Consider the following 26,415-nt stretch of genomic DNA (forward strand, 5'->3'; position numbering starts at 1 on the left):
TAAATTATACTCTTGTAATATTGTATTTTGTAGTCAACATGTGTGTATAATTATATTTCATTTAAAATTCCTTTTAATGACTTCCCTTCATAGTTAAAACGTTTAGTTTGTTCATATTTACTGAACTGAACTGATTGGAGTTGAACTGAACTGAACTAAACTGAACTGATTGGAGCTGAACTGAACTGAACTGAGCTGAGCTGAACTAAATATTTTATGAGAGAGGGAAATTAGGATCGGAGCTGAACTGAACTGAACTGATTGGAGCTGAACTAAACAGATTGGAACTAAACTAAACTGAGCTGAAATGAATATTTTATGAGAGAGGGAATTAGGAGCTGAACTGAACTGAACTAATTAGAGTTGAACTGAACTAAACTGAAATGATTAGAGCTGAACTGAACTGAAATTAAGTAAATGTGAACAGGCCCTAAGAGATTAAGATAACAAGATCAATTCTAATGAGACTACCAATTTATAAAACTAATTAGTTTGTAACCGATTCGGTTTATAAGCAGTTCGGTTTTACCAGTAAACGGTTTAATTTATAAGCGATTCGGTTTGTAAACGGTTTATTTTATAAACAGTTCGGTGTAAACTAACGGTTTTTAACTCTATTCAAACGGTTTCAGGTTTGAAATGGTTCAATTCTTTTTTGGTTTAGTTCTATTCAGTTTGATTTATAACTGGTTCGGTTCGTTAATGGGTTCGGTTCTTATACGGTTATTGGGATTGGTTAAGTTTTGGGCTAACTAAAATACAGTTTAGGCCGGCTTTCGCTTTCAAATTAAATAATCGGTTCGGACGTTTGGTTCTCATTTGGGTCGGCCGGTCTCGGGCAGTTAAACGGTTTTAGTTAAAATTTAACAGTGCTAACGGGCAGTTAAACGATCTTAGTTGAAATTTAACGGTGCTAAATAGGGGTGTCTATTATTCAAATTATCGAAATCCAATCCAATCCAAACTGAATTCTCAGTTCGAGTCAGATCCGATTATTAAATCAGATCAGATTGGATCGGATTGAGATTTTTTGAAAAGCGAATTCGATTGGATTGACACTAATTGAATCCAAGCAAAACCAAAAACTGAATTGTAAAATTAAGCATTTATGAACTTGTTGACTTGCTATCTCAATGAAGTTGTTGTTGTTGAATGCTGATATATATATATATATGGTGGTGCATGGTGCCGCCTTGTAGTTTGCTGCTAATTTAACATTTGATGTTACATGGTATTATTGTTGTAAGGGTATTTCCTAGTACTTGTACTAGCTTGGACACTTAGTAGTAATTAACCTTGACTTAATGTTAAACAATTTAATTTAATCATGATATTTTCAAGACTTGTATCAATATTGAATTAAGTCTTGGATAATTGATAATTTTATAATTGCATTTTTATTTATATTGTCGTATTAGAAGCTAAAAATTAACGCATTTTAATTCAGATTTTCGGATCGCATTAAAATAACTAAATTTCAATTCAGATTAAATTGGGAGAGTAATTCGGATCGAATCGTATTGAAAAATTGAAACCGAATTATATTTCGGATTGGATTAAATTTGGATTAAATCCGAATGGACACCCCTAGACTGCTAACTCAACCCTTTCAAAATCCTCTTTATTATTATAATTATTTTATTTTTTTTTAAGCATACAATTAGTTTATTTTTTATTTTCTGCACTTGTAAAGCAAGCTGGGATTATATTGAGTAGTTTTAATCAAACTCATAACTAAACATATCTTTCCTTAATTTGTGAAAAAAGAAACATATAAATTTGTGAAAAAATTGATTAAATTTCATTTATATATTTCATTTTTAATTTGTTATAGCACTATGTCATACCTTTTAAAATAAAAAAAAAAAATTATAAAAAAAAACCTTAGATTTCAAGTAAATTCATTATCAAATTAAATGTGATATTTTATGAGTTTTCCCAATATATGGCCTCAAAAAAAAAAGAGTTTTCCCAATATATAAAGTGAATAAAAAATTATCGAAATTTAGCCTTTGTTTGACCTTATGATGATTTTTTTTTTAAGAAAATTATGAAGAATATAGTATATATTTTAATAATCGTATTTACGAAAGAGTAAAATTTATTTTACATAAAGAGGTTTTTTTTAATTAAGAAAGGATCTTATATTTTTCTAGTTTAGTTAAAATAAATCAACAAAGAATTACATTAAAAAACCATCAAATGATATTAAATAAATCGTTTTTTTTATTAAGAAAGGCTCTTTCCTTTTTCTTTATGATTGATTTCCTTCTTTTTAGTTATCATTATTATTTCGCATACTATCTCCATTTTTAATTAATTGACGCCTTTTTCTCACGTTTGTCAATGCAAAATTATAACATTTGATATCTTTAATTCTCGACATTGAAAAAAAAGAAGATATCTTTTAAAATTAGAACTCTAAATATGTTTTAATGGAGAAGAGAGAGACAGAGAGCTCGTCAACGACAAACAATGAGGAAATAAAAGTGAAAAATAAATCTACAAAATTTTAGAATTAAATGTGCATAATATTAATAAATGTGAAAAATAAATCTACAAAATATTAATAGCTCGTCAACCCATGGCAAGTATTGTAATCATGCCACGTGTCGTCATGACTTGATAAATGATATGGGGTCATGTAACTCATGCCATATTAAAATTGATTATCAATTATATATATATATATATATATATATATACACACACACACACACACACATATACATATATATATATATATATATATATATATATATATATATATATATATATACCATAATTCATATAGGTTATTTGTACTACGTATTTAAAATATATAACACAAAAAAATATAGCAATTTTAAAACCACAACATGTGTTTACTTTGAAGAAATTTATAATGGTAGATAAAGATTCCTGTAACAAATAAAACAAACTAATATGAAGTATAAAATTTAGGTTATTGCATGTTTCATAATGAATTTTGAAATATTCAATAATATTATTTAAAATTATAAAACCACAAATATATGTCACTTTAATTTATTATAATATTTTATATATAAAAAATGACCCGGAGCATTGTCCGGGCCTAAAACTAGTTTTTATAATTAAATTTGCATAATTATTTTTCTAAATGTGCATTTGCACATTGAAATGTAATTCACTGGATTTATTTGTACGCTCAAGATTGCTTCTCATCCTTTTTAATTGAGATTCTTCTCATTGGATCACAACCCTAGGGGTGAGCATGGGACGGGTACTCGTATTGTTAGTGCTAACAGTTCAGGTTACCCGATACCAAGCAAATATCACTAAAAGTGATATCCATAAACCGAACCGATAAGTTTTTTATTTTCGTATCGGTTATCGGGTACCCAATAAGATATCCAATACTTATAATTAAACACTAATTGACAACAATACTTCATGATCTTGACCAACTTATTAATAATATTACTAATAATTGATATTATAAAGTGATTATGAAGTAAAGTAAAATGATACCCAATAACCACACCCGATAACAAATTATCGCAATGGGTACCCGAATCGTTATGGTTATCGGATCGAGTATTCTAATTTTCGGAACGATTATGAATCTGGTTTTTGGATTTTTGATTTTTTGGATAGTTTTTCTCAACCTTACACAACCTTATATATAAGATAGAAGACATGTTTTAAGGCTACGTTCACTTCACCTTTTTTTCGCTGAGCTGAAATCAAGTTTATTGAACTGAACTTATTTTTGCTTAACTGAAATTATTTTTGTGATTCTTTATTATATTTCTTCTTCAGAGTTACCAAATTTTGTTGAATTGAAATTATTTTTACTAGATATTATTTGTTAAGGTGAACTGAATAGGGCCTAAGTTTGGTTATTAGACATGATGGTGTTAAGCTTTGTCTTGTAGGTGTACATCATCATGAATAAATATAATTTTACTTGAAGGGATCTTTTCTCTCTTTTCCTTAATGTTATAAATTTTGTGATTGGAAGAGACAACATATTTGTTGGATTTTGGGAAAACTCCTCAAATCTGGAGTATGTACCATTGATCAATATATAGAGTTGACAAGAAACGTATTCCTAGTATGATAAAGATACATAATATAATATACAAATATTATCCTAATCTACGACAAATAATATCAATCACCCCGCAGTCGTAGCGGGAAGAGGTTGTACGCTAAGACTGGATCTAAAATCCAAATTTAACCCTCATGATAAGCCTTTTGTGAAGATGTCCGCAAATTGATATCTAGAAGGAACGTGTAGAACCCGAACTTGTCCCAAATCAACCTTTTCTCGAACAAAATGAATATCCATCTCAACATGTTTGGTACGTTGGTGTTGTACCGAGTTGCCAGAAAGGTAGATAGCAGTATAGCACTGACATTATCACAATAAACAATAGTCTCCTGTCAAAGAGGACAGTGTAGCTCAAGTAAAAGATTACGAAGCCAACATGCCTCTGACACAACATTTGCGACACCTCAATATTCTGCACTCGATTTAGACAAAGTATGTTGACGCTTAGATGACCAAGATACGAGGTTGTCCCCAAGAAAGTAACAATAGCCCGAAGTAGAACGATGGGTATCGAGACAACATCCCCAGTCAGCGTCTGTGCAAGTGATTAATCCATGAGAAGCAGATGGATATAAATGTAAGCCATGATCAATGGTGCCCTGAACATAACGCATAATGCATTTCAATGCCTCATAATGAGGTTCCAGGGGATCATGCATAAACAGACACACTTGTTGTACCGCATATGCAATATCTGGTCAGGTAAAAGTGAGATACTGAAGAGCACCTGCTAACTGCGATACAAAGTAGGATCCCGGAAAAGTGGTCCTACATCCGCACTAAGTTTAGACTTAGTGTCAACTGGAGTAGTTGCAGGCTTACAAGAGGTCATAACTTCACGCTCTAAAATCTCTTGTGCGTACTTTTCCCATGAAAGTAGCAAACAAGAAGGAGTACGGGCACAACAATCCCTAAAAAATTAACTCAGAGGCCCTAAGTCAGACATAGGAAACTCAGTTTGCAACTGAGAAATGATCCCTGTACGCAACCTGTCAGATGAGGTAGCTAATATAATATCATCAACATATAAGAGCAAATATGCCATATCTTCATCCTGTCAGAAAGTAAAAAGAGAGTTGTCACTCTTAGCAATGATAAAACCCAATTTTATCAGAAAATTTGCAAAGCTCTGGGAGCTTGTTTCAAACCATACAGAGCCTCTCGGAGAGGAAGCTCTCCGGTCAACAAAACCCATGGGTTGATTCATATAAACAGTTTCCTGCAAATCACCATGTAAAAGGCATTTTTGACATCTAATTGACGAATCGACCACTTTTTAGCCATGGTTAAACTGAGAACAGTTCAAATAGTGCCCGGTTTAACTATCGGGCTGAATGTCTTATCACAATCCACACCAATTTCCTACGACCTACCATCACATACAAGATGAGCTTTGTGCCTCTCAAGGTCACCATTATACTTGTATTTGTGTTTAAATAATAGCCACATACAATTAACAATATTCACCCCTCGTAGGCCTAGGCACTAACTCCCATGTCCCTGTTTTAATAAGAGCATCATATTCATCTTGCATCGCCGCATTCTAGTTAGGGTCATTAAGAGCATTTTTCTGTGTCTTAGGGAGCGGTGATTTATGAGATAGAATGGTCATATTATCTTGGTGATATTTAGGGTTTGGTTTAAAAATTACATGTTGACTACGAGTCACACGAGGAGACAAAGGGGGTGGAAAAGTAAAGCGAATAATGCGAGGTGGGGTGTATCTGTGTTCTGTGGGTGGAGTGCGGGAGAAGTTATCCCATCAGAATATGGCCTAGATGGCCCAGCGTAAGTGGAAAGGTGGGCTGGCCAACCAGATCGGTGGGTTGTGGGCCCATCATTGGTACCGGTGCCTACCTGCGGACTTCTCTGATCCACAAGGTGAGTAGGAGTATGTTGTGGGGCAGTTGGGCTTTGTTGAGTGGGCCTATTGTGATGATGGGTATTAGAGGAATGGTGTTGCCATAAAGGGGAAAGAAGTGGGCTTGGGTCAGGGGCTTTAAAAAGGAGTAGTCAGAATTTTGGTAGTGACTTAGATTCCGAAATAGAAATTGAGAGTCGTCAAAATTGATGTGGCGAGAAATGATAAGCTTATTCGAGGAAAGGTCTAGACATTTATATCCCCGATGATTTATGGGATAGCCTAAGAAGACACATGAAGTGGACCTATGGGCTAGTTTGTGAGGGTCGTAGCCATTAGATTTGGAAAACATAAGCAACTAAAGACACGTAAATGGTCATATGATGGTGTTTTACGAAACAAAGCATAAGCGGGAGTCCCATTGGCAAGAGATTTGGTAGGCACGATGTTAAGAAGATAGGTTTTCGTTTCTAGAGAATCTACCTAATAGGAAGGAGGAATCGAAGCATGAATAAGGAGAGTACGGGAGATGTTATTCAAGGTTTGGATCATGCGTTCGGCCTTCCCATTTTGAGATGAAGTGTGTGGACAAGAAAAATGGAAAACTAAATCGTTAGTGACACAAAATAGTTTAAAAGGATTATTATCAAATTCCCTACCATGGTTACTTTGAAAGGATTTAATTGGCCGTTCAAATTGAGTGGCAACCTAAGCTCTAAAATTCAAAAAATATTGAAAGGCTTGTGATTTGAATTTTAATGGAATATACCACACAAAATGAGTAAAATCGCGTAATAGTACTAAATAATATTTGTGACCTTGATAGCTACGAATAGGTGAAGTCCAAAAATTGGCATGAATTATTTCAAAAGCAATAGAAGTAATACTGTTGGAATTATGAAACAGTAACCTAACATGTTTTCCTAATTGACAAGAAACACAAAAAAGGGGGGTCATGCTCCTTATTACATGAAATTAAATTTCTAGACCTAAGAAAGCTTAAAACAGAATACCCGGGATGTCCAAGAAGATCATGCAAAGAGGGTGCGGTGGCAGCAGTGAGCAATGTTGCAAGATAAGTGGATGGGCTAGTGTTATTAGTTACTGGATATAGGTCCCCCAAACTATTGCATCTTGTTATTACCTTCCCGGTACGTAAGTCCTTCACTAAAAAACCAAAAGGATCAAATTCAATTAAAACAAAATTATTAGATGTGAATTTACGCACAAAAATAAGATTTTTGACAGTTTGAGGTGCTAAAAGAACATCACGGAGTGCTAAGGGGGTTTTTAGGTAAGGCAAAGTGGTGTGACCATAAGCTGTCACTGGAATGCGACTACCACTACCAACTAAAATATGATTATTGGTGCTCAAATTAAACAAGGGCTTGAGAGTACTTGAATTGTTGGTCATATGAAATGTCGCGCCCGAGGGAGTCCACGTACCATGAGTTGTCTTGCGGGAGTGACATGGTTGCAAAAGAGTTCCCCAATTTCGTGAAAGTCATAAGAGTCCCGTAATTCGAAGCTTGATAGGCTGGGTATGAAGCTTGGAATTGTCGTTGAGGAAACTGGGCTACATACACAGCCCTTAGAGGCTGTTGGGAAAGGGGCGGTAGGGGCCCAATGTTGAAATTGGTTGGGCTGTTGTGCCCTATTTGGGTTATAACCCTATTGAGGAGCCTGTTGTTGCTGAGCGAGCTATTAGGAGTTCGATTGTCCATGCCCCTTGCCTTTTCCTCCCTTACACGGGCCACCACGACCGCGTCCACGACCGCCCCTGCTAGCACCGCCAGGTCGTTGCTGATGCAGCTGTGGTTGTGGAGACGGTGGTTAGGCAACCGGAATTGGAGGCATTAAAAGTTTGCTACGCTACAAACGAGGCCGCGGAAGATAAAAAAAAAACCTAAGCTATAATACCATGTTGGATTTTGGGAAAACTCCTCAAATCTGGAGTGTGTACCATTGATCAATATATAAAGTTGCACAAGAAACGTATTCCTAGTATAATAAGGATACATAATATATACAAATATTATCTTAATCCGCGACAAATATTATCATAAGTATAATATCTATTAATATCTATTAAAATCAAAGGCTGAATTATGGAAATTTCTTGATAAAATTCACGATAATGTGTTATGCAAATGGTGAACCTACTCAAATTATACGATCTCTTTGAATGTCGTCAAGTGTTTGATTTTCAAGCCAACTTGATTTCTATAAAGCTTATTGTGGCAGAATGCCAGTTGTTTACTTGAGTTAATTGGCTTGGAAATGTTAGTACTACCTCTGTTTCATATTATTTGCAACAATAAGATATTTTCTACTCACACTTTATGTTAACTTGTAGAAATAATATGAAATGAAGGTAATATAATGAAGTATGCGACGGGAAAGATTTACATTATTTACTGTTGGCTAATAATATCTCTTACTCCCTCTGTCCCTTTATTTTTGACCCATTGCCATTTTTTGGGTCAAACTTTGACCATAAATTGTCGTTAATCTATAAAAGGTAATATAGTCATGAGTGGTCTTGTTAGATTCGTCTCATTTTATATTTTATTAATATCACGTTTTAATAATTTTTACGTGTATGGAAATAAAGATATAAATGTTCTAATACATGTCTTGGAGACCGTGCATAGTCAAATGGAGTAATAAAATAGGGACAGAGGGAGTAGGAGTTAGGAGTAATACTTGTTATCTTAGATCCCTTTTGTATGATTCCATTTGACTTAGGCTATGCTAAAATTGACATGTCTTTATCTCATATATTTTGTTCTATGTTGTACTTGTCACATTTTGTTGTATGTCGTATGCTGCTGTTTGATCTATTGCATCACAGACCCAAAAAAAAAAAAAAAAAAAAAAAAAAAAAAAAAAAAATTATTGTTTTCATCTTAGAACACTAGTAGAAAAACATAAATTCGTAGTTTATCCATAAATTTTAGGGCATGGAGTTTCATCTTAGCAGATTACCTTAGGTTTAGTATAGTCATAAAAAGATACTTCGTATAAATGATTGAACGAAGTTTAGGAAGCTAGAGTGATCATGATTTGTGACAAGTACACTCATATTTTCAAGTACACCTTAGAGAATCCCTCAAAAAACAAAGTTTATACTTGACAATATGTTCACGTGATTTTTAAATTATAGGAAAATTTGTTAAACATAATTCCAACTTTTGCGTATTCTCCTTATATAATTCCAATTTTGAATTATTATTAAATAATCCCAACTTTGAAGTGTATTCGCTCAAAACAGGTCCATGTGACCCGTAACCTGTTAAACAGGTAAATTTTTTTTAAGTTAATTGACCCATGTCATCATGTTAATAGTTGAAAATATAATAAATTTTTTTTAAGAAAATAAAAAATAAAAAAAACCCAACCCCATATGGCCAAGCCCCCAACCCACGACAACCACCGTCGTTGGGCTTGCCACCGGCGTAGCCAAGTCCCCGACCTAGCCTGCTGCAGCAAGACCCCCTCCCACACGCGGTCACGTTGTCCCCACGCCGGCATCGCCCTAATCGACACTCCTTTCCCTCAAACAACCAATCCCGTAACCTTCACCAAATCCTTAAAATACCATCCCCCACCGCTAAAAACCACCAGTCGCCCCTCCACCACCATCGAAACCCTTACGCTAGGGTTCCGATGGTGGTGGAGGGGCAGTTGGTGGTTTTTATGCGGTGGGGAAGGTGTTTTAAGGATTTTGGGTGGTTGGGTGGGTAGGATTTCGGGGGTTTTAGGCTACGAAATTGGTGGTTTTGGGGGGAAAAGGAGCTACCGGCGTGAGAGACAGAGTTCTGGCCAATGCATGGGTGGGGAAGGTGGTTTCGGCCGCCGCGGCTGTTGTGGGGAAGGTGATTCGTGGGTGGTGGGGAAGGTGGTTCGTGGTGGTGGCTGGGTTACATTTTTTAAAAAGTTTTTCTCTTTTTTTTTGTATGTTTTTTTTTAATTTTTTGTAATTTATAAACCAATCACGTGGTGATACGTGTCTCCTTAACTTATTATAACAAGTTAGTAACCGATTTTGGCCCGTTTTGAGCGAATACACTCCAAAGTTGGGATTATTTAATAATAATCCAAAGTTGTTGGGATTATTTATAGCGAATACGTGAAAGTTAGGAATATTTTTGACAAATTTTCCTAAATTATAATGGGTAGACTTAGGTTTGTTTGGAAGCTTTTGAAAAACAACTTCTGTTTCCTAGAATTAGTTTTCCAGAAACTGTTTTTAGAGAAACACTTTGAAGAAACAAAAGTGTTTGGTTTCAACAAAATAAGAAGTGATTCTGAGAAATAAAAACTATTTTACCTTGTTTGGCCCCTAAAATAATAATTGTTTCTTACATATTATTGTTTTTTTTTTTGAAGATAAGCTGCGAATTTCATTAAAGGAGGTCAATTCCCGCCAAAGTGGTCAAGCTTTGTGGAAGCGACCCAAGGGAAACAAATTCATTACATCCTCTAGTATCCCATCTAGCAATCTGATGGGCTAGAGTATTACCCACATGCTTAATATGAGATAATGAAAAATAATTAAAACAGGAAGCCAAACTATTGATAGCATCATAAATCAAGAAGATAGGTGAGAAACCCTTTGCCTTGGACTTAACTGCCTTCACAACTTGCTCAGCATCTGATTCAAGAAGCACATCTGTGAAACCCAATCTCTTCGCAATTTGCAGGCCAAACCTACAAGCTGCTGCTTCTGCAGCACACACATCCCATCCAGCTTCCACCTGACACACTGCAGCAGCAAGGAGAGAGCCCTGCTCGCTTCTTATGACCACTCTCAAACCTGTCATTGCACCAATGTGAGCGTCACAATTCACCTTCACCATACCTGCATTTGGGGAGCTTCATGAACTCGGGGCACGACACACCACAGCAGCAGCCCTGTTGGAAACGTTTTCCATATATTCGTTGCTTTCTTTAACATAAATCATCCATCCTCTAGCAACATCAACCGCACTAAAGCTCTCTTGCTCAAAAACACCTTTGTTTCTACAATGCCAAGAGGCCCAAGCTAACGTTAACATAGATAGAAGCTCATCCTTTGATAAATTCATAGAGCACCATATAAATCGTTCCTCAAAGCTGTTAGCAGGGGCAGAGTGTACCTGACTACTCAACGGACTAGCAGCCCAGATTTCGGCAGTCGCATTGCAATCGAAGGTGGCATGAACTATTGTCTCCTCGGGGGCATTGCATATACTACACGTTTTATCGGGGACAATGTGGCGATAAAAAAGACGCTCCTTAACAGCAAGAAATCCTTTGCAAGCACGCCATAGAAAATACTTCAACTTTGGAGGACAACCCATAGACCAAATCAGCTTCCACACTTCATTCAAATCAGACCCCTGCTCCTGCGAAACATTTTTACCCAATCAGTAGCCAGATTTTACAATGTACATATCGTCCTTTGAAGGCCACCAAAACATTCTATCAGAGGGACTATGATTTGATAGAGGAATAGTGAGAATTCTGGCAGCATCAACATCATTAAAATTGCTTTTTATCGCATCAATATCCCACTCCCCGCATTCATGGTTAATCAAATCGCACACTCTGAGCTCCATATCACTCGTTGCACATGGAGTAGGCACGATGGAAGAGGAGTTCCCTAGCAGCCAAGCTTTATCCCATACCTTGATTTCACTACCATTTCCATCCCTCCATTTGAGCCCCTATAATAATAGACACCTTCCACCCCATATACTTCTCCAAGCATAGCTTGGATCGTAGCCACAAGTAGCCTTAAGAACCTCACAATTCTTAAAATATTTAGCTTTTAGAATCGAGTGAATGAGAGTTCCCGGGTTATGGTGTAGTCTCCACATTTGCTTCGCTAACAAAGCTTGATTAAAGCATTTTAAGTCCCTTAACCCCAATCCTCGAAGAGCTTTCGGACGACATAATAGCTCCCCCGTTGCCAATGCAACTTACTCGTAGTTTCCGATGAGCCCCACTAAAATCTTGCAAGAATAGCATGAATTTGATCGATAAAATCGTCGGGAAGCTTGAATAACTCATCATATAAGTTGGGATAGCCCGAGCCACCGCCTTAATAAGGACCTCTTTTCCCGGACGAGAAAGCAGCTTTTCTTTCCAACCCTGCAGTTTCTTCCATAGTCTCTCCTTTAATCCAGCAAAAAATGCTTTTTTCAATATCCCTATGATAGTTGCCAACCAAAGGTATTTTTCATGTCTTTTAACCTCCCGAACACCCAAAATCTCAATACTTTCTTGCCTTTGATTCGGACACACTTTTTTTCTAAAAACAACTTCTGTCTTGCTTAGATTGACTTTTTGACCGAAAGCTCTCTCATATTTGCTGATAGTGTCAGCTATAACCGAGCATTCTTGCACATTTTCTCTAGCAAAAAGTATACTGTCATCTGCAAAAAAAAAAAAAATGAGACACCCTAGGAGCAATTCTGCAAATTCTAGCACCATGAATCAAATTATCCTTGGCCGCCTTCGAAATAAGAGTCGAAAAAGAATCCGCACATAACAGAACTAAGTACGGAGAAATCGGATCACCCTGGCGCAATCCTCTAGATGGAACCACGGACCCCGAGATCTACCCGTTTATCTTAAAAGCGAAAGAGACGCTATTAAGACAACACATAATACGATGAACCCAACTTTAAGAGAACCCCAATTTAATCATCACCTGTTCCAAAAAGACCCATTCCACCCTATCATATGCCTTGCTCATATCAAGTTTTAGAGCAACATTTCCCTCCTTCCCATCACCCCCTCTCTTCATTGCATGAAAAATTTCGAACATAAATGTAGCATTATCAATAATAAGCCTCTGCGGAACAAAATCGCTCTGATTTGGAGAGATGATATCTCCAAGGAAATTTTTTAGTTTATTTGCCAACACTTTAGAGATGATTTTATAAATAACATTGCAACAACTAATTGGCCTAAATTCCGAAATCAGAGTAGGTTTATCACATTTCGGAATAAGCACAATGCATGCGTTATTTATATCAGCCAAATCAATATTCCCATTCCACCAACTCTGCACATAAGCAATAATATCTGACCCAACAACATGCCAAAAATTCTGAAAAAATAAAGCATGCATACCATCAGGGCCCGAGGCTTTATTGGGATGCATTTGGAACAAAGCTTGTCTTACTTCTTCTCCCGTCGGTTCTCTATCCAGGATTGAGTTCATCTCATCAGTGACCACCGTATCCAGTCCTCCCACAGCGTCTTGATAGCCGGTAGGCGAGCTCGTTGCAAAGAGATTGGAGAAATATGCAGCATTCAGCTTCTCAATGTCAACTCTTTTGTTCTTCCAAACTCCGTTGTCCAAATAGTCCAGCAATTCTATTTCGAGCTTTGCGTTGACTGGATTTATGATGGACATATTTTTTTTATTTTTATCCCCATCACGAAGCTCATTTGCCCGAGCACGAGCAGACCAATACGACTTTTCAAGTAAGTATAAGGAATCAAGTTAAATAGAAAGAGCATGGCACCTTTCTAATTTCTCACCATCCATAGGCCCCTCCTTGAGTGCCTTAATATCCTTCTCTGCCATTTTTATCTTCTTCTTAATAGAGCCAAAAGTCAAAGCTGCCTAACTTGCTAATCTCTCCCCACAAACTGCAATTCGTTGACGCAATCCAAGCCCACCCGAATCATCCCATGCCCCACTAACCGTGTCTTGGCAGCCTTCATTTGATAACCAATAGGATTTGAACTTGAACCCCGAACTAACCCCATCATCAATACATCTCTGCTCGGTGGACAAAATAATTGGTGCATGGTCCGACTTCAATATCGGTAAGTGGCGAACAACTATATTTGGGAACAAAGCACACTACCCCTCATCTGCTAGAAATCGGTCAAGCTGCTCCCTCACAAAAGTTGTCATTGAATTTTCTCTTTCCCAAGTGAACACACTACCTTTATATCCAAGATCCCGAAAAGCACATATATCGATAGCTTCGCGAAACGCATCCATAAGTCGCTCACTTCTAAGAACACCACCCTCCTTCTCGGACAAGCTTATATTTCATTAAAGTCACCAAACATCACACATGGGATATCATTAAGGCCTTTGAGTTGGGTCATAAGAGACCATGTTTGATGTTTATTAGCTTGTTCTGGCCACCCATAAATGCCAATATCCCTCCAAATAGGAACATTATTATCATCCAACACATGAGCATAAATATGATGAATAGAGTAAGACACAATCCCAACATTAACATCTTTCCACCACATCCCCAAACTCCCCCCCCCCCCCGACCTACCAATACTACTAAAACAAACATCATTCGTGTAACCACAATGATTTTTTATTTTATTTAGAATTTTTTCATCAAGCATAGTCTCCATTACAAAGACAATATTTGGCTTCTCCCTCCAACACATGTCTTGAAGGCCCCTAATTTCACGCGAGTTGCCAAGCCCGTGGCAGTTCCAGCTTAATATTTTCATTGTTTTTCGAGGGCTTGGACATCCCCAAGACCCTCTACTATAGACACGGTAAAACTAGAAGAGACACTACTGATATAGTGTTATTTGGTATGATTTTAGGGTACTTTTGAACCTTGTTTTCGTAATTATTTGACATCAATCAAAGTTCATTATTTATCCTATTTTTATACAAATTTTGTACCTTCCATGCTTCACGGGTTGTTTGTGTTTTTGATGTAATGTAGCTATTTTAAGCACTATATATGGACGTGATCAAGCATGAGTGAACAAGGAGAAGGGAAAGCTTGGTTGATAGAGCAATGGAGGAAGAAGGATGAGTGCCTTAAAGAGAAATGAAAAGCTTTTGGAAAGTTTTGGAAGGATTTTTACACTAAGGTCAATTTCAACTGACCAAAACTTTTATTCCACTCAACATTTTGAAGTGATTCAAATTGGAGATTAAATTTCATCTCAAGATCTTTCCAACGACTGGTCACATGCCTTATTCCGATGAGTAACAAAGAAATTATGACCTTCCAAAAATATGTTGTTTCGTTAGAAAAGGGTTGCACGTCAGGCAGTAGCTACTGGTCGTATTTTAACAGGTCTGCACGTCCGTGCAACCTTTGGCACGTCCGTGCCGACCTAAAGACGGGTCGTTTTCTCGTGTTCTCCGTCCTTTTACTTGGGGGTTATATAAACCCCTTTGGCTTCATTTGTAAAGGGAGGAAGACCTTCTTGCAGTATTTTTAGCTTAGGTTAGGATTTTTAGAGAGAGAAACTCTCATTTTTTAGAGAGAGAAAGTGTGAAAAACTTGTTGAAAGCTTGGAATATGAAGAATTGAAGGAAGGAGACTTGAAGATTTGATTATTTCTTGCAATATCAATGAGAATTTCTTACTCTCTCTCTTATTTTATTGCTTTAATTGCTTATTTTTGTATCTTTTCTAGTTTTATTACTTGTTTATGTTAAATTAGTGTTTGATTTCATGTTTTTAGTTGTTAACTACTTTAGTTTTGCAATTCATAATGATTTGTGAGTAGCTCTTTTACTTAAGATGGATGAAACCATTGATGAATTCACAAATACTTGTTTGCATGTGTTGATTTAGCTAATGTGGGTTGTTAATTAGTTGAGCTTAAGTGGTTTCATTGTTAGTTGTTGTAAGTGGTCATTGCTAGAACTATTTATCTAAGCTTTCTCAACGAAGAATCGAGAGATGAACTTGAGTTAGCTCCCTTATGCTTAATTGACTTGAAATGCCATGAGATTAGGAATTTCCAGTCAAGGGAATGTTTATGTCATCGTGATTATGCTTTAACACTTGTTTTATGCTTTGTAACCACGAGAGTAGGTTGTATTCATGACTCAAGTAATCCCTCTAGCTTGAGAGAGTAGTTAGGTGCCTTAGATGACTTCCCCTAATTTATCCCCAAATTGCTATGTTTTGTATGTTAAATTGTAGTTTGTGAATGGCTTAATTGGTGGATACCTTCCCAAGATCCTTTTTTATTATTGTTTGTAGTTTTTCTTTATAACTCAAAACCCAAAAAGACTTGACTTAGCTTATCACAAATCGATACTTGTTAGTGCTCCCCTTAGTCCTTGTGGGATCGACCCTTACTTGCCCTTTCTACCCATTAGAGAGACCAAATTAAGTTTTTATCTTTGGTAGGCTCGACGACGACCTATCAACGATTCACACAAAGTTTCTGCTTTTTCTCAGATTGGGCAGGTAGAAAATCTTGGGTAGCCACGTTCATAGCCTCAATATTCCTCTTCTTCGAACCAGAAACTCCTTCACCACTTTCCCTAGTATCCAAAGCCTCAGACCCATTGTTGTCAAAAGCCCAAGGTCTTCCATCTAAAACTTTCCTCCTATCATCAGCATTGAAGAATTGGAAGATAAAAAGGTTGGTATCAACAGACCTAATCGCTACATTCTCATCAATTCGCCATATGTTTTTCAAAACCCTCTTCATTGCTTCAATATTGAAAGTTCTCTTGGTAAGTAGTTTACCTAGATAAAGCGATCTTTTGTTGCGGAACAACATCATCCATCATAGCACTCGAACCACCAAGGACAAAATTCTCTTCGTCAGTCAGTTTCAGATTTTCCCACTCTTTCACCAATTGGTCATCCATGATAAACAGAGCAAAAAACAGAGGAAGATTGATGATTATGTGGAAAGACAGGATTAAATTGCATTAACCATTATTGTCTCTACAAGTCTACAACCACCTCTACATCCTCCCTCTAAAGTGACCTTCGCCAACAAACAAACGAAATGAGCAAGAAATTAACCAAAAAATCAAACAAAAACAGCAACAACAAAAAAAAACAGAAAAATTACTAATCACAAAATAGTAGTATTATCTCTAGCAAAAGCCAAACAAGAATTAGCAAACCTCATCAAGTTGTATAATCCCCATTCCCCAAAAACTCAGCCTATGGATGATGAAAAAAAATAGTAGAATTAGAAAACTCATTTCTGTTTCATCCAAAAGATCAGCTTCATGGGTATGAAGTTGTTGGGAGGATTTGGGACTTTAGTGGTCAATTTGCAAAATATTGAGGGTTTTTTGTCCAAAAAAAGTTTCATTAAACAAGAAACAGCAAGGAAGAAGCTACAAAAAATAAAACCAAAATTAATAAATTTAAATATGAGGCAGTAGTAGTATTTATTAATAGTCAAAAAGCACAATACTTAAAATAAGAAGCAAGTAGTACAAAGGTAAATTAATAGTAGAAGAATGATTGAGTTTAGAGTAGCCTGGGTTGTAGCACGCAATGCGCTATCCTTAGAGAGAAAACGCCCCACTACACTGGTAGAATGTATTTATGCGCTCCTCTCCCAAGATAAGACAACCCGCCGGATCAATTGTGTGCAGCAAAAGACCCCCGAACCTAATTACACCAATGCTCCGTAATAATTATAGTATTGCTTTTAAAGAGAGAATATTGTAAACACTATTTTTCTCTGAAAGTATTTTTTCACCTCTTGATTCTCGTTTGCCGTCACTTAGAATTATATATATAGGAAAACAAATGAAAATTAACCGTTATCAAATATGCTGACTTTGTTATATGAATGTGGACATTATGCTCCATGAGTGGCTCAATAGTTATCCCAACTTTCAAGCCATGCAACGTTAATGTTCCTTAATAGTAGGAGGTTAACAACTCAAGCAAGATTAAAAACAAAATCTAACGCTAATTAAAAGAAAGTATCCAAAGTTTATAAAATAAAGTTATCTTTAAATTTTAAATTAAAATAAAAGAAAATAGATTTATTTTCCAACAACAATTTGGTGCTTCTCCTTCTAGCCTCCCTAGAAGCTATTTTGGGCTTCTTGTTCAAGTGTTTCTATTTCTTGAAAACCCCTTGTTTGGCCCAGACTCTATTTTTAGATTGAGAAACACTTTTAAAAGCTAGGCCAAATACTACCTTATTAAATCCTTTTTAGTGTATTTTATAAGATATATAAGATAAGTAGAACTGTGAAGCACCAATGTAAATTTTCTAATCTAATCTCTCAATTACATTAGGAAATCTCCTTGCAAGCCTGATGTTTATTTTTCTTACCTTTCCAAAAAAATCAGATTGATCAATAATTAACTTGATTTCTTTCCTAATTTACTGTGATTATGTTTCCAAACTTCAAAAGTCTTTTAGATTTTTTCCATTTTTGAGCATGTTTGGTAAAAGAAAATGACTGTAATTCAATTACTATTGATACACTCATTATTGTGTTAGAAAAGAATAAGAACATTGATTATTTGTTTCCATCAAAAAAAAAATCTTGATTTGTTTCCTTACTTTCTATGATAGAGTTGTAATGTATCTGTATGTGAATTATTGGTGATAGTTCCCTTCTAGGATTAATTTGCAATCTCATCATAAGTACCTAGTGTCTAAGCAACATTGGCAGAAATGAAAAAACATACCATGGGATCTTTAAATAAAGAATTATTTCCCTGCAATTTCTGCGCGTTGTTTTTAGGTATATGGATGATGATATGGCTGCTGATAGTGGAAAGAACTGCAAGAGCAACACATGTGGGTAGTCTTTTTGAAGGTGAAAAAGTATCTGAAATGCCGTCTGCCAATTTGAGACGTAGTCTACTTGACAATGGCCTTGGTCTTACTCCACCAATGGGGTATATATGAACTTCTTCTTGCGTATCCTTTTCATAAATTTATGTGAGGTTCGTTAGCATTAGAGTTATATTTTCTTCTCTGGTTATAGGTGGAATAGCTGGAATCACTTTGGCTGTAATGTCGACGAGGTAACAATCAGAGAAACAGGTAACAGTTTTCTTTATTGACAGTAATTGCTCACTTTGGAAGTGCTATGTAATGTATTTAGTACGAAGATTAATTGCTTTATTATAAAATTCTCTTGCAGCTGATGCAATCGTGTCAACCGGCCTAGCATATCTAGGATATAAATACATAAACATTGGTAAGTCATATGTTTTATGTGATTTAATTTTGTTAGGCTGACTGCTATTTCTTGTAGTACTTATTCTATCAGTTACTGTACTGCACCAGATGATTGTTGGGCAGAGCTTAACAGAGATTCTGAGGTAGTGCTGATTTCGCTTTCATATATCTCTTGTTAGCTTGTGTTTTTACTTGAATTGCCCTTGTCAAATCTTTATCATTTTGTCCAAAATAGGCTAATTGCACACTTATATCAGGGATACTTGGTCCCCAAGCTTTCGGCATTTCCATCAGGAATCTTTGCACTAGTGTATGATGTGCATATCAAAGGGCTGAAGATCGGTATCTACTCAGATGCAGGGTATATATTCAATAAGTTTGCCATCATATTATACTTGCAGTAATATTCACTTTTATTAGTTGTCGACCCCAACTATGGGATTAAAGTGTTGATTGATTGATTTCAGAACTCAGACTTGTAGCAAGACCATGCCAGGATCACTTGGTCATGAAGAGCAAGATGCAAACACCTTTGCATTGTGGGTGAGCTATATTTTTCCTTAATATCCAAGCAAGCAATTTCATTTGCAAATGTTAAATGAGGGAAAATGTATCAGAGTTTTCTTCTCAATTGTTATTGATTTCTTTTAACTTTTATTTTTTATTCATGTCTGATTAGGGTATTGATTATTTGAAATATGATAATTGTGAAAACACTGGGATAAGCGCAAAGGAAAGGTATGTACATCTACCATTATGATAGATAATTAAGTATATCAAAGCTGTATAGTATTTGTCCACGAATTGTTCTGTCAAACTGATAATTTGTTGTTTAGGTACCAGTGTCTTCTCCTCTTCCTCATATGTCCTGCTAACGCGTGTGCGCTTACACTCATTAATTATGTATAGGTACCCTAAAATGAGTAAGGCCTTACTAAACAGCGGCAGGAAGATATATTACTCCATATGTAATTGGTAAGTTACTCATCAGAACTTATTCTGTTTCTGCTAAACAGCGCTTCCAATAGTAGATACTTTTGTATACAACCGAAAATAAAAGTAAAGAGGAATATCGATCTTGTAAGAAAATGGTTCATACAGAAACTTGTTTATGAGCAGGGGAGAAGAAGATCCTGCAACATGGGCCCCAAGTATTGGAAACAGTTGGAGAACAACTCTTGATATCCAAGATAAATGGGATAGGTGAAAGTGATGTTGAGGTACTAAGGTACTAGCAAACCCACATTACCACGGGCTCCCGGGCGGGCCTGCATTGCCCACTAAGGTACTAGCAAACCCACATTACCACGTCCGCATGACGAGAACCACTTCTCTCCTGATCTTCTCCAGCTCTTTAGTCTTTACTTATTACTAACAGCTTGTGTTGCACAATATTTTTTCTAACAGCTTGTGTTGCACTATTTTTTCTGTATTTTACTTGGCAGTAACTTACGGCCGTACCAGATCAAGTAGTGTTTATTACAATTATGTTGTTTGAGGACCTGTTGATCATAATTGATTTAAGTAATGCTCGATACATACATTCAGTGTCCTTAGGCCGGTCTCTCACTCTCTCTCCCTTCGTTGCCTCATTACTACTCCGTACTCATTAAACTGAATCTGCTTTCGTACAAGACAGTGGCAGTTCCTCCAGTAGCCCTGTGTATTATGCTCACTTGGCTGCATGTTGTGCTTGGTTTTATGTCCAAGGGGAAGCCTATGATACTGCAACCTCAAGTGGAGGTGTGGACATCAGCTCAAGACCTGATGCTGAACATTAATGTACTTGTTAACTTTGTTTTGCGTGGATTAGTCTTCGTACAGGCTTATTAAGGTTACAATTATCTCCTTTCTAAAGATGTATCGTTTTTTATTTTGAGATCGTCTGTGTTCTTTTCAATATATATTCTCGCAACATGTGATATTTGAGCTAATATAGCAGACATTTTGCTGAGCTATGCCGGTGCTGACAGCTATTACATGATCAGTCGGTAAGGACTAAGGAGAAGGACAGCTAACCGTACCTCAACCCTCACGGTTTTTTTGGTCCGGTACTTACAAGTCAGACACTTTGAGAGTGAGGGGAAAGATTAAGGGATCTTCACTCTCAAAGTGTCCCTAATAAGGTTGAAAGGTACAATCCTTACCACTAGACCAAGCTTAGCGTGGTACTATTACATGATCAGTTGGTCACTAAAAGACTCATGTAGATAAGTGAATGCTAGTTAAAGGCTTATTTGTCATTTCTCTTCGTATAAGTAAATACATAACCAGTTCAGTTCCCAGTTCGAGTCACTCAATATCAACTTCAATGTGCTAATGTTCTAGATATAAATCGAATATAAAAATACGGAGTTATACACAAGCATTCAGTATTGAAGCAAAATCACAACTGCAAATCTGCGATTGTATGGACATATTTTTGCTATTATCAACAAATTCACTAAACTAATACTCGTATTGATTGCATGTACAAACCCATAAACACTTCTCTTGGCATTCCAAAAGAAGGGACTACCTACAGTAGTTATCTTAAGAAAAAATGACCAGATAAACTGGAAACCTAGCTATCTGATGTATAATAATAACTATAATCAGCAAAACTATAATCAGCCCTGCCATAATAAATGACAAGACTCTATAAATGTGGAAAAAAGGAAGTGTGAGGCGAACAGACCAAGGAAAACTGGAATATCTCAATGATTCCATTAATATATGTCACATAGACATTAGAGAGACCAGCATTACCAGCACACCAAATAGTATTTCCGTGTAAGAAGGATTCATTGATGAAATGCTGCTACTCAGCTGTCCTGTATTCACGTATGTATTTGAATTTGAGCCGGTACTTGTAGAAACATTTACAGACTGAGAACCTGCACAAACACACAATCAACTTAGTATGCACAACCTGACATCAAAAAATATGGCATAAACTTCTAACCCCCTAGATAGTTGAAGCAGATAAGATTCAGATTAAATGCAGAAAATCAATGATGTAAAAAAGGCTGAAATTAATATCCACTTACAATCATAGTTGACCCATCCAACCCGTTGGTTAGCCAAGTCATATACAACAATTTTGTCTTTTAAAACAAGATCTGCAGAAAATAATGATAATGTTTATTAAAATGGATAAAGCAGGAGCATTTAGGGAAGAATAGAAAACAATAGGCCATTGCAAATCAGGTTACTAAAACTTGAGATTTTTAAGCAAAGCAAATAGCTATATTAAAAAGAGAAATAGCAAAACTATAATTTCTTAATAAAAGCTTACCTCCTAAAATTGTCATCCCCTGCCCATCGATTTTCTGAAATCCCATGCACCACACTGCAGCTCCAGCCTGCCACCATTAATTTCACCGATTTAGTTGTAGTAAATTAAAGCTTTGATTTTATTCAGTCTTTAGAGACAGCTTACGAGTATATTATAGAGCTAATTTCCTCTAGATTACATTATCGGTTATGATAATATGTTTTAAAAATAGGATGGATAACAGTCAGATGTCTTAGACATTAACTACTCTTTCACAACAGAACTAAGGTATAAAAAAAACTTACGATAGAGTTCTGCTCCAATAGATAGTCTCGTGGTTTGAGAGCCATGGTTGCACCACCAGCAAAATTTAAGTTGACTTGAGGAAATACATCATCGACACTGGATGTTATCAGATAACATGTGTTTCCCCTAGATAATAAGGGACGCACAGACTGAGAAACAACAGAAGAGATCTGCAAAAGAAACGTAGAAAGTTTATATTCTGGAACTCCGATTTCTTTATAATGACAAATGATAAGAAAACATAGTCTTTTTCAACAGCTAAAGGTCATCCATACTCAAATGCTTAAGGTATTATAGGTTGAACACCATTAATTACTTCCAATTAATTACAAGTTGATAATTGAAATTTAGTACCAATGAAACTTACCGCACTCACGAAAGGATCATAAGCCTCTTCAGCAAGATAAGCCAAGGTTGTTCCTGAATCAATTATCGTTCCAGCATTGGTGGATGTAGTAAACGCTGAAGAATCAATGGCCAGCTTTTGGCCATTGACAGAAATGCTCTGCATATTTAAATTGTAGTGTGGCCTGCAAGTTGGAAATAAGTAATCAGAATAGCTCTTACTACAATAACAAGTACATGGTTGTATGACACATCGGATGAACCATGATAGGCTAAGGCGATAACATTAAGATATTCATTAGGCGCAATAAAAATTGTTTTGACCATTTTTTTTTTTCCAGAATCAGAGGTACATCAGAAGAACTGAGATTCACACAAAGTTGGCAAAGTATTTATCTGTGCTTTCTTGATTACCTTTATACAAATAACAAACTTTGCATTTAAAAATGGTCACAGACTTACAGTATAAGAATTTTTCAGCCTGAATTGTTTTTCACACAAGAAGAAAAGCAGGAAAAAAGAGAGAGGAGTGTGTCATAGAAGAAGAATCCCAGCAGAAGAGTAAAAGACAGGTTTTCTCTTTTGATTTGTTGAAATAGGTAATTTTTTTTTTTTTCCGGTGTCCTCTTTAAGAAGACAGATTCCAGTATCCTAAAGGATACCACTAACTGGGTCGAGAATCAAACACCATCATTAGTTTCTAAACTGTAGTAATGACGCTTTTGAAATAGCAAGTAAACACAATACATTATAATGACTAAGCCTCGTCCTAAGTAAATGAAAGCAAACATATCCCACACAAAAGGATAGTGGCCTTTAGCCCTTAACAATCATCATTAAGCATTTGCTTTTGTCAGCTTTTTCTTGTTATATTCTTGTATCATTAATTCATTTTTATGTTGATGCAAAGCAATGAGGGAAGCAACCAATAGACAATCGTTAACACTATGAAGAAGAAAGGAACATACATTGATGGTACAAGGGGAGTATAAACAATCCCGGGCTCCACAATACTCCCAAGGACCATTATTCCTCCACCATTATCATCTCCCCTCAAGCAGTGGGAGAATGCTGCTGGTGTTATCCCTTGTGTCGACAATTGCGTGACAACAGACATTGCCTGCTGACCAAACCCGAAAATCCCATCCACTGCTCTATCTGTCTTGGTTAAGTCCCCAGTCTGAGACACACTACAGCTGTACCACAAATTTAAAAACCAATATTAGTCAATCACATTTAAGCTATAATTCATATAAAAATCTAATCCTCCTACACTAGATTGAAAGACTCTTTGATTCTTACCCAAAGATGACTTTAGCTGAGCTGTTAGAAGATTGAGTGTTCCCAACAATAGTCTCGAGATGCAACAAATCAGATACATAGTAACCCTGAGTTCCACTACCATCACCATACTGAAACTGATAAGCACAATTGTTTGAGTTGTCACAAAGGGCATCAGCATATTGAGCTCCCATCTTACACCGTTTATCGGAGCAAGAGATTACGGATGATGAAGATGAGCTTGATGGGTTGAATTCATTAAGTTGAATGTCCTGTAAAAGGTCCAATTAGTATTGCACAACAACAAAATCAAGTCTTTCTAGATTAATTTACTTCAAATCTTTTTTTGCTTCAGAAGTTTTGATAACAAAATTGAAAAAATAAATACTAAGTAGTAAATTAAGAAGAGTGAATATACTTGAAGTCCAGTAGTTCCAGGACAACCAGTGCATCCTGTGCAACCAATCCACAAAACATCACTTCCTGTATCAATCTGTACATTGAATTCTTGTGCTGGAGACCCTAGTTGTACCTTCGTATAGTATAGCCTAAAAATACAATATTGTCAACATTACAAAATTAGAAACTTCACTCTCTACATAAAATTCAATTTATTGGTAAGGTGCACCATATAATGACATTAGCGATTTTACTGTTAACGTGTTTTGGAATTGGACAAGTTTGGTACAACCGGTCGTATGGGGCAGGCAAGTGCCCCGTGCATCATACGTATGGTAGTAGAAATTAGATTGGTGAAATTCTACTCATACATTTATTTATTTTTTCAAAGCAAAAGGAAAATGAAAAAAAAAAAGTTGTTTGAACAAAATACCATAAAAAAAAAAAAAAAAAAAAAAAAAGTGATTAAAGCTACCAATATATGGCCACTAACTAGGTTTCAAAAAAAAAAAAAAAATGGCCACTAACTATTAATAATTGAATTATAAATAAAAAGTTGGCAGATATCAATCATATGATTAAAGCAATAACAATGAAACAGAGCAAAACTTCTACATGAAGTAAAAGGTTCTATCTTTAGAAACAACCAAATAAAGAAAAAAAAAACAACATAAATATAGAAATCATATCAAATCAAATCTTATAAAATAAAACTAACCCAATAAAATTCACATCAATTTTCAAAAACCCATCAAAATTCACATCAATTTTCAAAACCCATCAAAATTCACTACATCAAATCTCAAAAAAAAAAAACATTAAAAAAATTATGTTTAACTAGAAATGAGTCAAATTACCCAACACGGTACGGATTAAAGGTTCCGGCAACAGGGAAATCAACAACTCCATTAACTGACTGAAGCGCACGGCCGTGCCGAGCACGGTCGTGCGCTCTAAGTTGACTCACTTCAACTCTGTCTTTTAGAGGGATAGCTCGGTGAAGATTTAGGGTCGTCGGAAAACCGCCGGAAACCACCGTCGCCGGCGAAAAAGCGCCGGAAAGTATTACCCAGATGCAAATAGTTGCGTAAAAGTTCGGATTCATTGCTTTTTGTTGAACTTGAATTTTCTCTCTCTCCTACCCCTACCAAGAACTCAACCAGAATTGGAGGAGAGAGAAAATTTGTAGTAATAAATTAATTGAATTTATATACTTTATAATTAATAAATTGAATTAAAGTATAATTAGGGAATGAATTGGGAGTATATATGTAAAATTAATTAATAAATAATTGATTACAAGATCGAAAATTGCATGTTTTTGCAGGATGATTTAGAGAGAGAAAGAGAGACAAAGTTAGAGAGAGAAAGTGAAGAGCAGGGGAAGAAGAAGCAGCCGACTAGGAGAGTTTGGATTACGTTAGCATTTATATGTTCTCTGCTTTTACTTTTTTTTTTTCTTTTTTTTTTAATTAATTTGGTAATTAATTAATAAAATAATTTCTTTAATATACTTTATATTTAATTGTAGACCAACCTTTGTAATTATGAGAAAATTCTTTGATCTTCTTATTTGCCTTTATTTTGGGAGGAGATTAAAATTGTTTAAGCTACCTCTTTCGTTGCAATTTCCTTCAACTACCAAATAATTAAAGGCCATGTGCTTAATTATATGTTACCCCTAGTATGGGAAATTCTATAGAAATTTTCACTCTTTGAATATCTTTTAATTTTATTTTTTTCGAATGAATAATAATAACTATACTAATCTATTAAAAGGCATCACTAAGAACGTCTTTGTGCCACTTAGATCATGTCACGTCACCTATTTAACTATGTTATAAACATGAAAATAAATGTATATAATTAATAATCACAAGGTCTAATTAAAATAGCAATCGATGCAACGCTCGGGCTTCACACTAATTTGTATATTAAGATGCATATTGCATAGTATATGGCCCTATTCTT

At 35.8% G+C, this 26,415-nt stretch overlaps 2 protein-coding genes and 1 long non-coding RNA gene across 3 annotated transcripts; 2 read left to right on the top strand and 1 right to left on the bottom strand.

The window, feature by feature from the left end:
- The first annotated feature begins 18,359 nt into the window (after positions 1–18,359).
- On the top strand, positions 18,360–19,421 carry LOC110731903 (alpha-galactosidase-like). The gene is made up of 6 exons (XM_021911821.1): positions 18,360–18,497; positions 18,635–18,719; positions 18,820–18,876; positions 18,966–19,000; positions 19,115–19,218; positions 19,325–19,421. The coding sequence occupies exons 1-6, from the start codon at positions 18,360–18,362 to the stop codon at positions 19,419–19,421; spliced, it is 516 nt and encodes a 171-aa protein (XP_021767513.1).
- Positions 19,422–19,527: 106 nt separating this feature from the next.
- Positions 19,528–21,083, top strand: LOC110731826. The gene is made up of 4 exons (XR_002513366.1): positions 19,528–19,595; positions 19,767–19,832; positions 19,977–20,142; positions 20,303–21,083. It is a non-coding gene; the product is annotated as an uncharacterized LOC110731826 (long non-coding RNA).
- Positions 21,084–21,169: 86 nt separating this feature from the next.
- LOC110731825 (aspartic proteinase-like protein 2) lies at positions 21,170–26,069 on the bottom strand. The gene is made up of 9 exons (XM_021911710.1): positions 25,302–26,069; positions 24,464–24,593; positions 24,067–24,317; positions 23,733–23,960; positions 22,787–22,949; positions 22,419–22,589; positions 22,135–22,201; positions 21,887–21,958; positions 21,170–21,733 (listed from the first exon to the last, which is right to left on the bottom strand). Exons 1-9 carry the CDS (start codon positions 25,547–25,549, stop codon positions 21,576–21,578), a joined length of 1,488 nt encoding a protein of 495 aa, XP_021767402.1. The 5' UTR covers positions 25,550–26,069; the 3' UTR covers positions 21,170–21,575.
- Positions 26,070–26,415: the final 346 nt, after the last annotated feature.

This window comes from Chenopodium quinoa, unplaced genomic scaffold, assembly GCF_001683475.1.
Source record: "Chenopodium quinoa cultivar QQ74 unplaced genomic scaffold, ASM168347v1, whole genome shotgun sequence".
Taxonomy (NCBI): domain Eukaryota; kingdom Viridiplantae; phylum Streptophyta; class Magnoliopsida; order Caryophyllales; family Amaranthaceae; genus Chenopodium; species Chenopodium quinoa.